Source organism: Tenebrio molitor, chromosome 1 (genome assembly GCF_963966145.1).
Source record: "Tenebrio molitor chromosome 1, icTenMoli1.1, whole genome shotgun sequence".
NCBI classification, from domain to species: Eukaryota; Metazoa; Arthropoda; class Insecta; order Coleoptera; family Tenebrionidae; genus Tenebrio; species Tenebrio molitor.
The window spans coordinates 23,487,338-23,501,398 of record NC_091046.1 but is presented as its reverse complement, the minus strand read 5'-3'; the positions used below and the strand labels follow the sequence as shown (position 1 = coordinate 23,501,398).

The 14,061-nt window shown below is 33.6% G+C and overlaps 1 protein-coding gene and 1 long non-coding RNA gene across 3 annotated transcripts in view; one reads left to right on the top strand and one right to left on the bottom strand.

The window, feature by feature from the left end:
• The window catches only part of LOC138123422 (uncharacterized), a 273,107-nt gene that overhangs the window by 6,605 nt on the left and 252,441 nt on the right, over positions 1-14,061 (bottom strand). Inside the window, exon 2 of the long non-coding RNA XR_011156781.1 lies at positions 1,409-1,622. This is a non-coding gene — a long non-coding RNA (uncharacterized lncRNA). The remainder of the gene's footprint in view (positions 1-1,408; positions 1,623-14,061) is intronic.
• AcCoAS (acetyl coenzyme A synthase) overlaps positions 633-14,061 on the top strand; it is a 68,514-nt gene continuing 55,085 nt past the window's right edge. The window contains exon 1 of one of the 2 annotated variants that reach the window (XM_069037683.1): positions 633-1,087. In XM_069037683.1, coding sequence (XP_068893784.1) covers positions 777-1,087 — 311 coding nt within the window. In that variant the 5' untranslated portion in view covers positions 633-776. The remainder of the gene's footprint in view (positions 1,088-14,061) is intronic. The other variant, XM_069037675.1, reaches the window with a different exon arrangement.

Genomic DNA, 14,061 nt, shown 5'->3' with positions numbered 1-14,061 from the left:
TTCACGTTCTGGTTTTCCACAATTTATTTGAACACTCGTTGCAATTATTGTGATAGCTTTGTTATTTAAATAAGATAAACACTTTTAATGGATACAGGCATGGGTAAATCTGAACTCATGGGAACTTATTATCGTACCGTAGTAGTGCATGTAGTTTCAACTCTCGGAAGAATATAAAATGTATAATATACCTACCTACATATAGACTAGTTTTTGTTCTTTTAATTCATAGTAAGTTCATTAATGAAATACATTCTTACCTCTACGATCCATACTATTATTTCCATTCCATTATTTCAGTTTATTTTTATACTGTTACAAAAAAACTGGAATAATTTTATCAAAAATTGTCTGATTAATAAACGCTTTGTTCAAAAAAGGGAATTCGATAATACCCTCTTTAGATGATCATGCATATCTCTAAATTTTTATCAAAAATCAAGTGAAGCGGTGCATGTTAATAATTCAATTTTCTCGTGATTATGGATGTTATTATGTGAAATTTTATGTCACGAAATGGACACATGAAGTCACATGTTTTTAGAAGTTTATCATTAATTTATAATGATTAGTAATAGAACATTACAAGGTACATTATCGAAATATAAAGGAATATTTTAACGCGAGTGCGCAAACGTACCGATGTATTTACCTTATCCAATAAGTAGTTGAGTCGTTGAGTGTGTGCATACCTACTTATTGCCTAGTCGAAGTCTAACGTTCTTTTTGAATAGTAGCTTGATTCGTAGTGTATTAATACATCCAATAATAAGAAAATGCCATCAGAAAAATCAGTATACCTTCCGAATGCTGCCATATCAAGAAACGCATTTATTTCATCATTCGCACAGTATCAAGAAATGTATCAGAAATCAATTGATAATCCCGAAGAATTTTGGGGTGACATTGCCAAAGAGTTTTATTGGGAAACGCCGATAGATATTAATAAATTCTTCAGGTATAATTTTGATATTACCAAAGGACCAATATATACTAAATGGCTAGATGGAGCAACTACAAATATTGCTTACAACTTGTTAGATCGAAATGTTAAAAATGGTTACGGGGATAAAGTTGCATTCTATTGGTAAGTTTTTTGTTATTTTAAATTTCTTTATCATTATGCGTAACATTATGTTAATATCTATGGAACTACTGAAATGAATGTTGTTATGTAGGGCAAGGTTAGGGCGACTTGATGTCTGCCAGTATTGATTTTAGTTTGTTCCGAAAAAAACGGGAAATGAAAATTTTTCTAATGTACTATCGCGGCCAAAATACTTTGGTCGTCACTTTTTGACACTTCAAATGTAAATCAAGTATTAATGTCAATATACATGACAATTTCAAATTATTCTTGTCAAAAATATGGCACCTTCAGTTTTTGATAAATATAGAATCGTCTTACTTGCTTCTGAAGGTTGTCTAAACCGCGACCATGTTGATCTTTTGCTTTTGAACCCTGCCTCCGCAGCTGGGCTTTACCCCACCCGTATGACACTGATAGATTAAAATAATTTTGACAGTAGTAAAAAATAAGGTTAAACATCCTAAAGTTTGCTTTACAATTGAATGTCATTTATGTCACATTGACGACCAAAGTATTTTGGCCGCGATAGTACCTAAATTTGATTTTATTTGTCAGTTAATTGCGAGGTTAATTGTCTATTTGACAATTACTATCAAATATTTTTTTTAAATGTCATTGAATTTTGACCATAATTCTAACCTATCTTTCTCAAGAAGGTTTCACACTATGATTAAATTGTAAAAATATGTTAATTTTATTCTGACAGTTCCCGTTTTCTTGCAACCAACTGTGCTCGAAGAGTATAGTAAATTCAAAAAACTCCTGGACTGTCAAAATTAAATTTTAAATAAAATGCTTGTTTTGACTGTACTTGGGTATAAAAAATTTTCACTAGAGTGTACCCACGTCAAAATCTAGTTCCAAAATATATTTAGGTTATGTTTTCCGTTTTAATCATTGAACTAAAAATAAAAACAGATAAACTGAAAACAGATAAAAACTAAACAATAACCAAAATTGAAAATCGCTTCCCATACCTGTCTGTCAGATTCCGCTAAGGATATATTGGGTGGAACATCTCTAATACCCACATAGTTAACCAATCAGCTTTAATTAGGTTTTCATTTTCACAATGCAAAATGGTGTTTCTCCAGAGTTGGGTTAAAATCAGAAACGTTTTTTTGTTGAAGGTATGGCTTTATAATATAATAATTTGTTATGGCCCTCTTCTCTCGCGCCACCATAGTTCGTTTTGAATTTTCCATTTTTACCTTTTTACAAAATACCTATACTTAAATAATTTTGCAATTTATTTGACAATGTCAATTTAAACAAATGATTAGTTTGAAAAATCAAAAAAATCATAGATACCGACCGGGCAACATGAAAATAACTAGTGATTTAACCAACCTAACAACTCCAATTTTGATTTTGACAGTCCAGATGTTTTTTGAATAGACTTTAGGTACAGTCGCGAGCAATAAATTTTGGTCGTCAATGTCACTCTTTGACGCAATGGAAAATGCTCCACGGTCATAAACATCATAACCTATCATCATCCTGAATGACTTTTAAGTGTCATTTTTCCTCATTTTTTTGACACTTTGTTGACATGGGCATAATCAGGCAGGGAAAAATTTTTAATTTGTGACAATCTAACCAAATTTTGAAATGACATTGACGACCAAAATTTATTGCTCGCGACAGTACATAGTTAATTTGAAAATTGTAATTGGCTCAAATAAATTTAGGTTTTTTTTCCCAACAATAAAGTCCATTCATTTTGTATTGAACTTTTCAAGGTCAAATAATTTTATTTTTTGGCTTTGTAATTATGTTTTGTAAATAGTGACATGCAGGTAAACACCGTAAACGTTGAATTGAGCATTGCTAAATCACATTATGTTGGTTATATGCATGTCACTATTTACAAAACATAATTACAGTGCCAAAATTTAAATTATTTGACCTTGAAAAGTTCAATACAAAATGAATGGACTTTATGTTTGTAACTAATTCGCAACCTGAAAGTATCTACATAGTTACCTATCTTGCAAATAATTTTTTTCATGTAAGTAGGTAGGTAGAGTTGGATTAAAAAAAACGGGACATGCATCTTTTCCTAATGTAAATTTGGTTTTGTCCATTTATAAATTAATTGTCTACTTGACAATACCGATGACTGTTTTACAATGGAGCATTGTCGATTACGTCAAAGAATGACCTTGACGACCAAAATGTATTGCTCGCGACTGTATATAGATCATTTTACCGGAATGTATTATTATTATGTATTTTATTAATTCTACCTTAACTATCATACCGATAAGGGGTAATTGTAGCAAACTGAGAATAAAATTATTTCTATAGTTACAAAATGTAGGTACTTACGGACTGTAATTTTTTATAGGTATTTATTATTTAACAAGAATAAGTTATTAATTATTGTCCACAAAAAATTACTACTAGTACTTCCATAAATATTGTTACCTAATCACTCAATGGACTTTAGAATCAAAAGCAACACAAGATCGTTGCGTAATATTATCCAAAATTTCCAAAGAATCCTATAACAGGACGGATGTTAGACATAGGAAATTTTCTCATTGTGTCACTTGTTTGCTTCAATGTCTTTAAAAGTGACCTTAATTTGTAGTTCAACTGATTAAGATTGGCTCTGTTGGGTTTAAACTAAACTTGATCCATTTTGTTTTATGGACCGGTGCAGAAATCTGTTGAAAAGTCCATGGGTAGTTTTTTTTTTTGTTTTAATTACTGAATGTTTCTTCTAAAGTCAAACATGATTCCACTGTAATAGTAGATTACATACCGAGGTGGGAAGTGTTTCATTCCTGTCGAGAGCTAAGATAGTTTACCAAGGCGTAGCCGAGGTGAACTAATGCTCGAGACAGGAATGAAACACATTCCCACCGAGGTTTGTATACTATTTTATTCGGAATCATTACATTTTTAGTAAATAAACAATTAATTTGATGCAGTTTCATTCCTACAGTTTTTCGATTTTCAGTAAGTACGCCACTGGAAAAACCTTATAATAGGGTGGAAAGTGGCCTATTACTGACCAAGAGAGGGAAGTAAAGATAAAAAGGAATGGTTAACTTTCCGCCCTCGTATAAAGTTAGGAATGTGCATATTACAATACGATTCCGAATAAATAAAATTTCCAGTGTTTGCCATCTCCTAATTAGTCAACAGATGTTTTGCCCTTCCTTCTTTAATATAAGACGATATCTGCATTTCACGCGACATTATTTTTTGTTTTCCTTGCTTTCATAGCCTGAGACATGTGAATGGTAAGTGAAGTTCTTGACCGGTGCCGATATTTGGTATATGATTAATGTCCTCGAACAATTTTGTGGCGTGATGCAGAACATGATGTGGTTAATTTACTCTGGCTTATAGCACTTTTTGATTAAATGATTAAATAAATTAACTAAATAAATAAATAATTAGTTAATTAATAGTTAAAACCTTTGCAAATACATAGTATGAAGACAGTATTAAGGGGGTCATTCACGAAACTCGGATAAATTGCAAATTGTTAACGAAACGGCAAATACAATGCTTCAACAATATCAATTGTCATGGTTTGGAATTTGCAATGTCTTATCGAGCCTTATCGAGTTTTGTGAATGACTCCCTCAGTAGGTAGGTACAAGCTGTCTTTCCAAAAAAAAACGTCGTAAGCCATACCTACCTCCGTGATTTAATGTCTGATTTCAGTAAATATAAAACCAGTATACCTATACAGTGTGAAAACTTTAACTGGAATGAAATTCATAACTTGGACATAGGCGATTTTTGTAAAAAAATCCCGAAAGAGGTCAATTTGTGTTTTTCCTTGCCCACATTTTGGCACATGTCGTTTTTGCATATCTGCTCCCGGAAGTGCGCAACCACCCCTAACTTTTTAGGGTATGCCAAGTGACACCTCGTTTGAAAGGCCACTTCCCAAGGAATACAACACACTATTTGTTTCTTGAATATTTGCAAACCCTACGTGCTAAAAAAATAAAAACCAATTTTATAAGTTGAACAAGTTGGAGTTGTACATTTTGTATCTTATAGTAGTAACGTTTTCAAAAGTCTTGATTGCCTTTTGCCTAAGCAAGATTGAGGCACAATACCGGAACTTGGGTCATGTAAGGGTTGTGCTCAGACAGCGAGAACCCATTGTTAGAGAAGATACTAGGCTAAACGTGTTATATATTAACTCTTCAAGAAAATCCGGTGACTAGCCCGGCAACTCGCCCGTGACAATGATAACAGTCTACGATATCAACTATTGTCCTGAAAACATTTAGATCTGCAAAGCTGCATCCTTACAAGATGCAGATGGTCCAAGAATTAGCTCAGGATGACCCGTACCGCCGAATTCAATTTTGCGAGCAACCGATGAATCTGATGAATCGGGCCGTGATTGTTATTGGGCTAACCATAACCCTCATTGGAAACTCATACTCAGTTCCCTCAAAAACTCAAAGTATGGGCTGGAATAATAGGTGATCGAATATTGGAGCCATTATTTTTGGATGGTAATCTTCATGGAGCAACATATCTTACGCTGCTTCAAGAAGATCTCATACCAGCGTTAGCGGCCCTACACTTTTTTGTAAAACGCGTCTCAGTTTCATTAAAAAAGTCTATATTTGTTATCGTGGAAATAATTACGTGTTGTAAAGGATGTCACAAATGCACTGTTCTAGTTCTACTAGACTTTGGAAAACTAACATATTTGAATACTAATTTGAGTTAGGCAAAGTGAAATATTTCCTAACAAGTGCAAAAATGATACACTAAAAGTTCATTTTGATCGTTTCCTGAGATACGTAACTTGAAATCTGTCAAAGATAACCTAAAAACTAATTATTGTTTTTTTTTAAGACTTTCCTAAAACTAACACGAAAAACGTTGTTCAATATTCGTCCGCTGTATTACTTTTCAGGTATTCGGCCTGTTTTGGATATTCTTCAATATCAAACTATTCACTATAGCAGGCATTTTAATAGAATTTCCGTAAATTTACTCGAGCGAACACCTTAAACGCCTTCACAAACTTGTTTTTTTTGTATAAACAAAATTGGTTTCTCTATAGCGTTGTCTGCGCTGATCTCATTATAGTCTGTGCAATACGTTTTTAGTGAGACTAGAGGCGCTGTGGGTCTGGGACTTACAGAAAACTGTAAATTGAGGTTTGTCGTTTTCACCACAGGTGTCAAATTCGCTGTTAACATTAAACGTCAAATAAACGCGTCAAAAATGTCAGAAATCAAAATTCATGGCAGATCATCTCAGTAAAAACAGTTTTCATGAATAATTTTGACCGAAAAAAATAATATCTATCTACAAGCGATGGGTCGAAATTTTGCAGAGACCTACAATTCCTCAGTTTATAGCGCCATCTCATAGCGTTTTTAGTTTGGCCGGCGTACGACCTTGCTCTATTGCACAGACTAGAAGTAGAGAAAATCAGCGCAGACAACGCTCTATAGTAACGAAAACAGCAATTTTGATTTCACTTTTTAATTTATAAATGATTATTGAAAATATCCAAATTTAATTTATTTTTCCAAACTACAATAGAAAAAATCATGTCTGCAATACGTAGGAAATCCATTTTTTTTCCGTACATGGCATGTTTTTGATCTTGGCTATCGCCACGATCAAAAATCCCATGCCCAATACGGAAAAAAATTACATTCCTAACTTATTGCACAAATATCTATTTCGTCGACCTCTGTTGGTGATATAAAGCTTTTTTTGGAACTCACTGCCTTCAAAATAACATTTCGCGACCGCAACAGTCAACCGCGAACGTAGATTTCGCGCACTAGTGCTTCAAAACCATCCAAAAAGCATTCGCTTTTTTGAGCATTCTGAAAATACTTTGTCTTGATAATGCCGAGTAAATTCTGGTTTACAAGACGCCATTTCTCCAATTTGGATGTTGAAAATTTCAAAATTGTGAAAATAAATCGTTATTAATTCGATTGACACTTTGGCAAGCGCGTAGACAAGAGCCATCTATTCACAAAGGGTACACGACAAATCAGACATAATGCTCGTTTCAAAAAATATCGGAACAAACTTCGATTCGCTCCTTCGTCGCTCGTGCCTCAAATAATGCACGCATGCGCGAAAAATGTCTTCTAAGTACTCGGTTCGTAAATATCTATTAATTATCACTAGTAGTGAGTTGTTTTAATGTAGAATGATGACGTAAAATAATTTATTTCATCCTGTGTCAAATTTCAATACTTTACGTCATCAGTTTGAATCCGGGAAAACGCAAAAAACGGCCGGACGCCGGTTAAGTGTTGCTATTGGAAACATAAAAGTAACAATCGCAATAACAATTATTCAGGTTTAAGAAATGTTTTATTCAAAACTACATCTAAATACAAATTAACAATTTAACTATTTCGGCCACAAAAAAGATGCACTTACTTTCTCAGACTAAAAACGTTAGTTCACAAATAAAATAATACAACCATTTAAACCAAATCTAAAAAATAGGCCAGCCAGCACAACCTCTTCCGTAATTTTCTTCACATTATTTTCTGATTTCCATTTACAAAAATGGCTGAATTGTTTTTGATACCTTTCACCAGACTTGGTAGGTATTAATTCAGCACAGGCTTCTGCAGATTTTCTTACAATTTCTGGAGGATTTGCTTTAGAAGTCATTTTGACGCACAAAATTATTTCAACAAAATGAACAATTGCCAAACAGCCGTTGCTAATCATGTTCCAAAAATGTGACTAGATTTGGAGCTTTTGTTGAATTATTTTTAAATTAATTTCAATGTTTCTTTCAAACGAAATTTGAGGCAGGATGAAATAAAATACATAACGACATTCGTCCGTGAATTCTTTTTACAGTACTCGTTTCGAGTTTCAAGACTCGGTTCCTTCGTCGCCTCGTCCTTAAACGTCTAACTCGTACTGTAAACTATGAGTTCCCGGACTTATAACGTTAATTACTATAACTCTATTCAAATATAAGTAATGTAACATGATAGGCTTTACTAGGTGTGATAAACTTATTGTATTTATTGTACATACGCATACAAACTGTAAGATAACATCTTAAATGGGAAATTTGTTATTAAAGCCTTGATAATATGTTTGAACAAAACATGTTTTGTAGAAAGGATTAAGTACCTACCCAATAATTTTCCATTTCGTGTACTATTTCTAAAATTTTGTATACCTACTTCATGAGTCAATTGATCTTGTTTTAGGTTTGCTAAGAAATACCGGGACATTTTTTTAACTCTGAACATAGTCCATACTTATTCCCTATGTTCAATTTTAAAAAACACAGATCAATGCATTGTGAGTTGCCATGCAACCAACTATACCGAACACCAGATAAAAATTGTTCCCATTGATGGAATTGGTCTATCATGTGTTGCATTGGAAATGTCACGCACATTTCTAATGCTCTGATTGGCATAGAATAACTGCATTATGTGTATTTCTGCTTCAAACAACTTGACCATTTTATTAAACTGTCAAGTACTTATTTTCGTTGCCTTGATTACGTGATTACATACTCGTATATGCATTGATCTGTGTTTTTTAAAACTGAACATAGGGAATAAGTATGGGCTATGTTCAGAGTTAAAAAAATGTCCCGGTATACAGGGTGATTCATCTTTTACCGCCGCTGGCAAAATTGACCTTAAAAATTATGATTTCCCTTTCATAGTTTGCAGACCTAATTTATTATCCATAAGGCACATAATATCAAAAAATGAAATTTATAAGTTAATTAGGTCAAATTTTGCCATTTTCTCAATTATTAATTGTTTAATTTATTCAACTTTGTAGCATATGCACACTCAGGTATTTTCACACAATTTTACCATGTTAAATTAATTTTAGCGTATGGTATTATTGAAATAAACGCATTTTGATATTCAAATTTGTATTTGTTTCATGATTTACGACATAATGTCCAAATATCTTAACAATAAGATTTATTAGAGGATTTTTATTGTCACAGCAGGGATCCTTTGTAAAATCGAAGAAATTCGCCTAAGCAGGTCAGTTTTACAAGGTAGTCATTGTTAGAGAAAATTTACAACACTAAAAGCCAACAACCATCAATAAAAGCAACTTTTCCATTAAAATCGATTTAATTCAAAAACTATCAAACATTTTTCGAAACGGATTGCAGATATTGATTTTATACGCCATTAGCCACATTCTGATGCAAAAATTTGAACATAATTTTTTTTTGAAAAACCGTTTTTTATAAATATCTGCTAAATAAAATTTTTTTTTTTGAAATAAATTATACCGGTCGAAAGTAAATTTTTCGACAAATCAACTCTGTAAATTTTATAAATTTTTCTCAATTCTTAAGGATCATTTTGCCACCGGCGCTAAAAGATGAATCACCCTGTATATAGGATGTATAAAAATGCGTGTGTTAATTTTAATACGTGACAGAGCTTGTTAAATGAAAGGTTTTTTCTATTTGAATTTTTTAGGAAAAAGCGTTACAAACTGATTTAAAATTTCATATCAAAATTAGCCATCGAAATGTAAGTATACCCGCCTATGAGCAAGGGCGAAAATTTTCTGTTGTTATAGAATCGGAGCCTTGTAAAAAAGTTACATCGTTATAGCAAAAATAAATAATTAAAATTAAAATCTTCATGGTTACAAAAAATACAGATTAGTTAATCACACAAAACGACGCATTTAGTAAAAATTAGGGGGCAAAAAATCGTGGAAAACTTTTTGCGAATTTTTCAAAATGTTATATAGAAAAGTTTCATAAGTTGGCGAGTTCTTCCATTGGTTAAAATTAACACACGTATTTCAGATACGCATGTATATACCTATACAAATGTTCACGTTGCTTTCCTGCATGTCACTATTTACAAGACATAATCACATAGCCAAAAAATAAAATTAGTTGCCTTTGAAATGCCCGATCCATCCTGGATTTACTACGCTAAATTCGCATTATGTTGGTTCCCTGCATGTCACTATTTTAAGACATAATCACATAGCCAAAAAATAAAATTATTTGACTTTGAAATACCCAATTCATTCTCAATTTGCTTTAGGGAAAGATGATAACTTCTCAGTGCCTACAAAAATGTTATTCTAAAAATAAAATTGCATCTATTTAATTTTATGCCCCAAAGGAAAGTTATACCTATCTTTTGTTTGTAAAAACTTAAAGTATACCGTATGTCCCCGGATTGAGTTCACAAGAGGAAAAAACATTATTTCCGTTATTAAAATCTCAGTATTGATAAGATATAGTCTATTTTTTAATCAAAGAACCACGACCTGTTGATTTATGTTTGTAAATATAAAATTTTACTAAATTCAGGGAATTTAATGATATCTATTGGCTATACCAGCCAACGTCTGTCATTTTTAATGACCTTGAAAGTACGCAAACTCCCAAATAAAATTTGAACGTGTTATTAAAAATGCCTCGCAAAGTAAGACATTTATTAAACTCTGCTGCGCTACTAATATCTATCTTTATGTACGATCGCGTAAAAAGTAGGCACTTTTTGTACTAAAAATCGTTGTCAAAGTTGACGTTTAGAGAAACTGACGGAATCGTTCTCTAAAAGTTTTAGAGCACGATTATTCGCTTTTATGGCACAGAACTGTCAGAATACAACAATCGAATTTGTTGGAAACATTGTTTAGGTTGCTAAACGACGTGGTTCTCAAACGACTTTGGTTATTCATGAAATATTGAACCAATGAATTATTTTATACAAATTTATGTTGAAAGTTGAAACCGGTGTGATGATCTCACGATCGTAGATAAAATGTTGTAAGACATACGTGTAAAAAGTTCCTTTGTTGCACTCACATCTTTTAAAATACTCCCTCGTACCACGTTCGTGCAATAAAGGATAACTTTTTACACTTATATCTTAAATAACTATTAATAACGTCAATTTTTATATGAGATTTTTCACCCTATGTCAAAAGTGTACAATGTTGTCAGCTCTATTTTGGGTGTAAATTGCGGTGTTGTGGTTAATTTTTATGCTATAAATTTTATTACAGTTGATCTTGGTTTTTCTAAAACAACTTATTATTGTTAGAAATAATTTCAAAATGTTGTCTTTAGAACATAGAATTTATTTAATTCAGTGTTGGACCGGTTTTTGCCACATAAATACAGGGTCATTATAAATGATTGTCCCATCGCACTAGGTATTGGCGACGTAGTTAAATGTGCCGCAAGCCTCATAACATGAGTGAGACTAGTATCCATAGGTGGCGCTACTGGCGGTAGTGGAAATCGTCTACCAACATTGGTCGGTAATTGTTCACTTTAACTACTTCTGGAATTTTCGCGTTTTTTCTGGCTAGACACCCTCAGGGCGTCCTCCTAGATCGTTTCCCACCATTCAAACCTTGTGCAAATGAAAATTTTCCTTACCCTTTAGTTATACTAAGACTTGGCGCGACCTTGACGCGACCTTGAAACACAACAAGAGAGAAAAAAAGGCATTTGCACAAGGTTTGAATGGTGGGACACGATCTAGGAGGACGCTCTGAGACTGTCTTGCCAGAAAAAACGCGAAAATTCCAGAAGTAGTTAAAGTGAACAATTACCCATTGGTCTAAAGTTGCGAGGCTGGCGGCACATCCTACTGCCATGGGACAATTATGTACAGTGTTAGGACAAAATAATATCGGACAGTCGGCCAGTTAAACTTTGCGTAATCCCTCGCTCGCACATAAACACGATTCAGCTGGTTCGCCTGTTATTTAAAGCGAGCCAGCTGAATCGTGTTTATACCGGGTGCAGAATGGATTTTGGTACATAGGCACTTTACGTCTAAAAGTAAAAATCCTCGGATATTGGCTCCCCTAATTATTTTAGAACAAACCTTTAAATACAAAAGTTGTAGAGTTTAAAAAATGGTTCCCAATTCTATTTTTGTTTTGTTTTTTAATATATTCCGGAAATAATAGAAAAAAGAATTGATGAATTTGGCAAAATAGCTGTGAAGTGTAACAGAGGTGACAACACTGACAATGTATGATATTTGACATGTCAAATTTGGAATTAGTCGCTCAGGATAGAATGCAGGAAATGTTGCTTGCATGTCTCTAAAAGACAATCCCGAATATCATTTTACGAGGTTAGAGTCCGCACACTTTAAGGAGAACACGTTGAGTCATCCAAATCTGTCCGTGAAGTTTTGTCCAGTGGCGTATCACTTGCGTTCAGAAATGGGGGCATACGTTTTTATTTGAATGATTGTGATACCGCTTTTATAAATACTAACCTCGCTTAAATAAAGAAATAAAAATTATTTGGTTCTTTAATGCAATAGAAAACACGAAATAGAAATCACAAAACAACGAAACGAACACTGGCAAAGTAGATCACGAATGAACGTACGCCTCTGACGCTGCATGGCCGGTAAGCGGTTCTACCTTCCCACCCTAGAAATCGCAAAATGGACTCGACCAACATAGTTGCGTCTGCCGCGCAACTTTATTGGGTGTTCTCCTTAAAGTGTTGGCACTCTAACTTTTTCTTCTTTATTAAAAGAGTTCATTCTTTGAGGAATCAGCAAATTCGTTACGTTTGTCAAAAAATTAACTTTATTGTTGTCGGGAGTCATGGCTATTACTATTTTATCGATAGATTTTTAATATTTAATTTTTCTTCTCTGACAGAACCAGAAGGTGTTAGAAAATAATTAGAAAAGAATTTAGGTACAATTTTTTTACTCAACGACTTTTCTATTTAGGCCATTTAAGGTTTTGTTGGAAAATAATTAGGGGAGGCAATATCCCAGGATTTTTACTATTACAGGTAAAGTGCCTATGTACCAATAGTATGTTATACGCCAAGGTAGAGAAGACATTTTTTTAAACCGAGGCTTAAAATTGTCTTCTCTAGCGTGGTGTATATATTATTTTTTTCACAACTAGTCTCAGAAGGCGTCATTATTGACTCTCGAACCGACCCCAGAAGTAGAATTTCTCTCCCAAGGTTAATAATAATTTTTAGGCAGAATATAGCCTAAGGGAGTCCGTTTCGGCTCAGGGACGTGAGGGTCGCGGGTTCGATTCCGACCCAGGGCGAAATTTAAAATAATTTAAAAAAAAAAAAAAAAAAAGGCTATATTCTGTCTCGTGATTCGGAAGTCACGTTAAGCCATTGGTCCCGGTCTATTGAGTTGGTCACCATGCCCCTCATAGATTTGTAAACCGGTCCAAGACTGTGTAACAAATTTTTATATTTCATTATTAACCAAGGTCAATAATGAACAGCCGTCACCTAGCAACGAAAGATTTTCTTTGATTTTATTGGTTAACGTAGACAGACGATTTTCAATTTTCATAGCAACCGTTGAAAAATGAGAACTCGGATCGTCGCATCGGACAAACAAATTTAATTAATAATTATTATTAGAAAGGGTTTTAACGGATCTAATAAATATATACACCACGCTAGAGAAGACAATTTTAAGCCTCGCTTCTTTATTCCCCTCGAAGCTTCGCTTCTCGGGGAATAAACTACCTCGGCTTAAAAAAATGTCTTCTCTACCTTGGCGTATAATATACTATTTTTCACTACTAGATCCGTTAAAACCCTTTCTAATAATAATTATTAATTAAATTTGTTTGTCCGATGCGACGATCCGAGTTCTCATTTTTCAACGGTTGCTATGAAAATTGAAAATCGTCTGTCTACGTTAACCAATAAAATCAAAGAAAATCTTTCGTTGCTAGGTGACGGCTGTTCATTATTGACCTTGGTTAATAATGAAAATTATTATTAACCTTGGGAGAGAAATTCTACTTCTGGGGTCGGTTCGAGAGTCAATAATGACGCCTTCTGAGACCCGTAGTGAAAAAAATCCATTATACACCCGGTATGTGAGCGGGGTATTACACAAAGTTGTACTGGTCGATTTGTCCGGGACTATTCTGTCCTAAGACTGCTTATGTATCACGCATGGGTGCATGTGCTTATAAAAAGTTTCTAA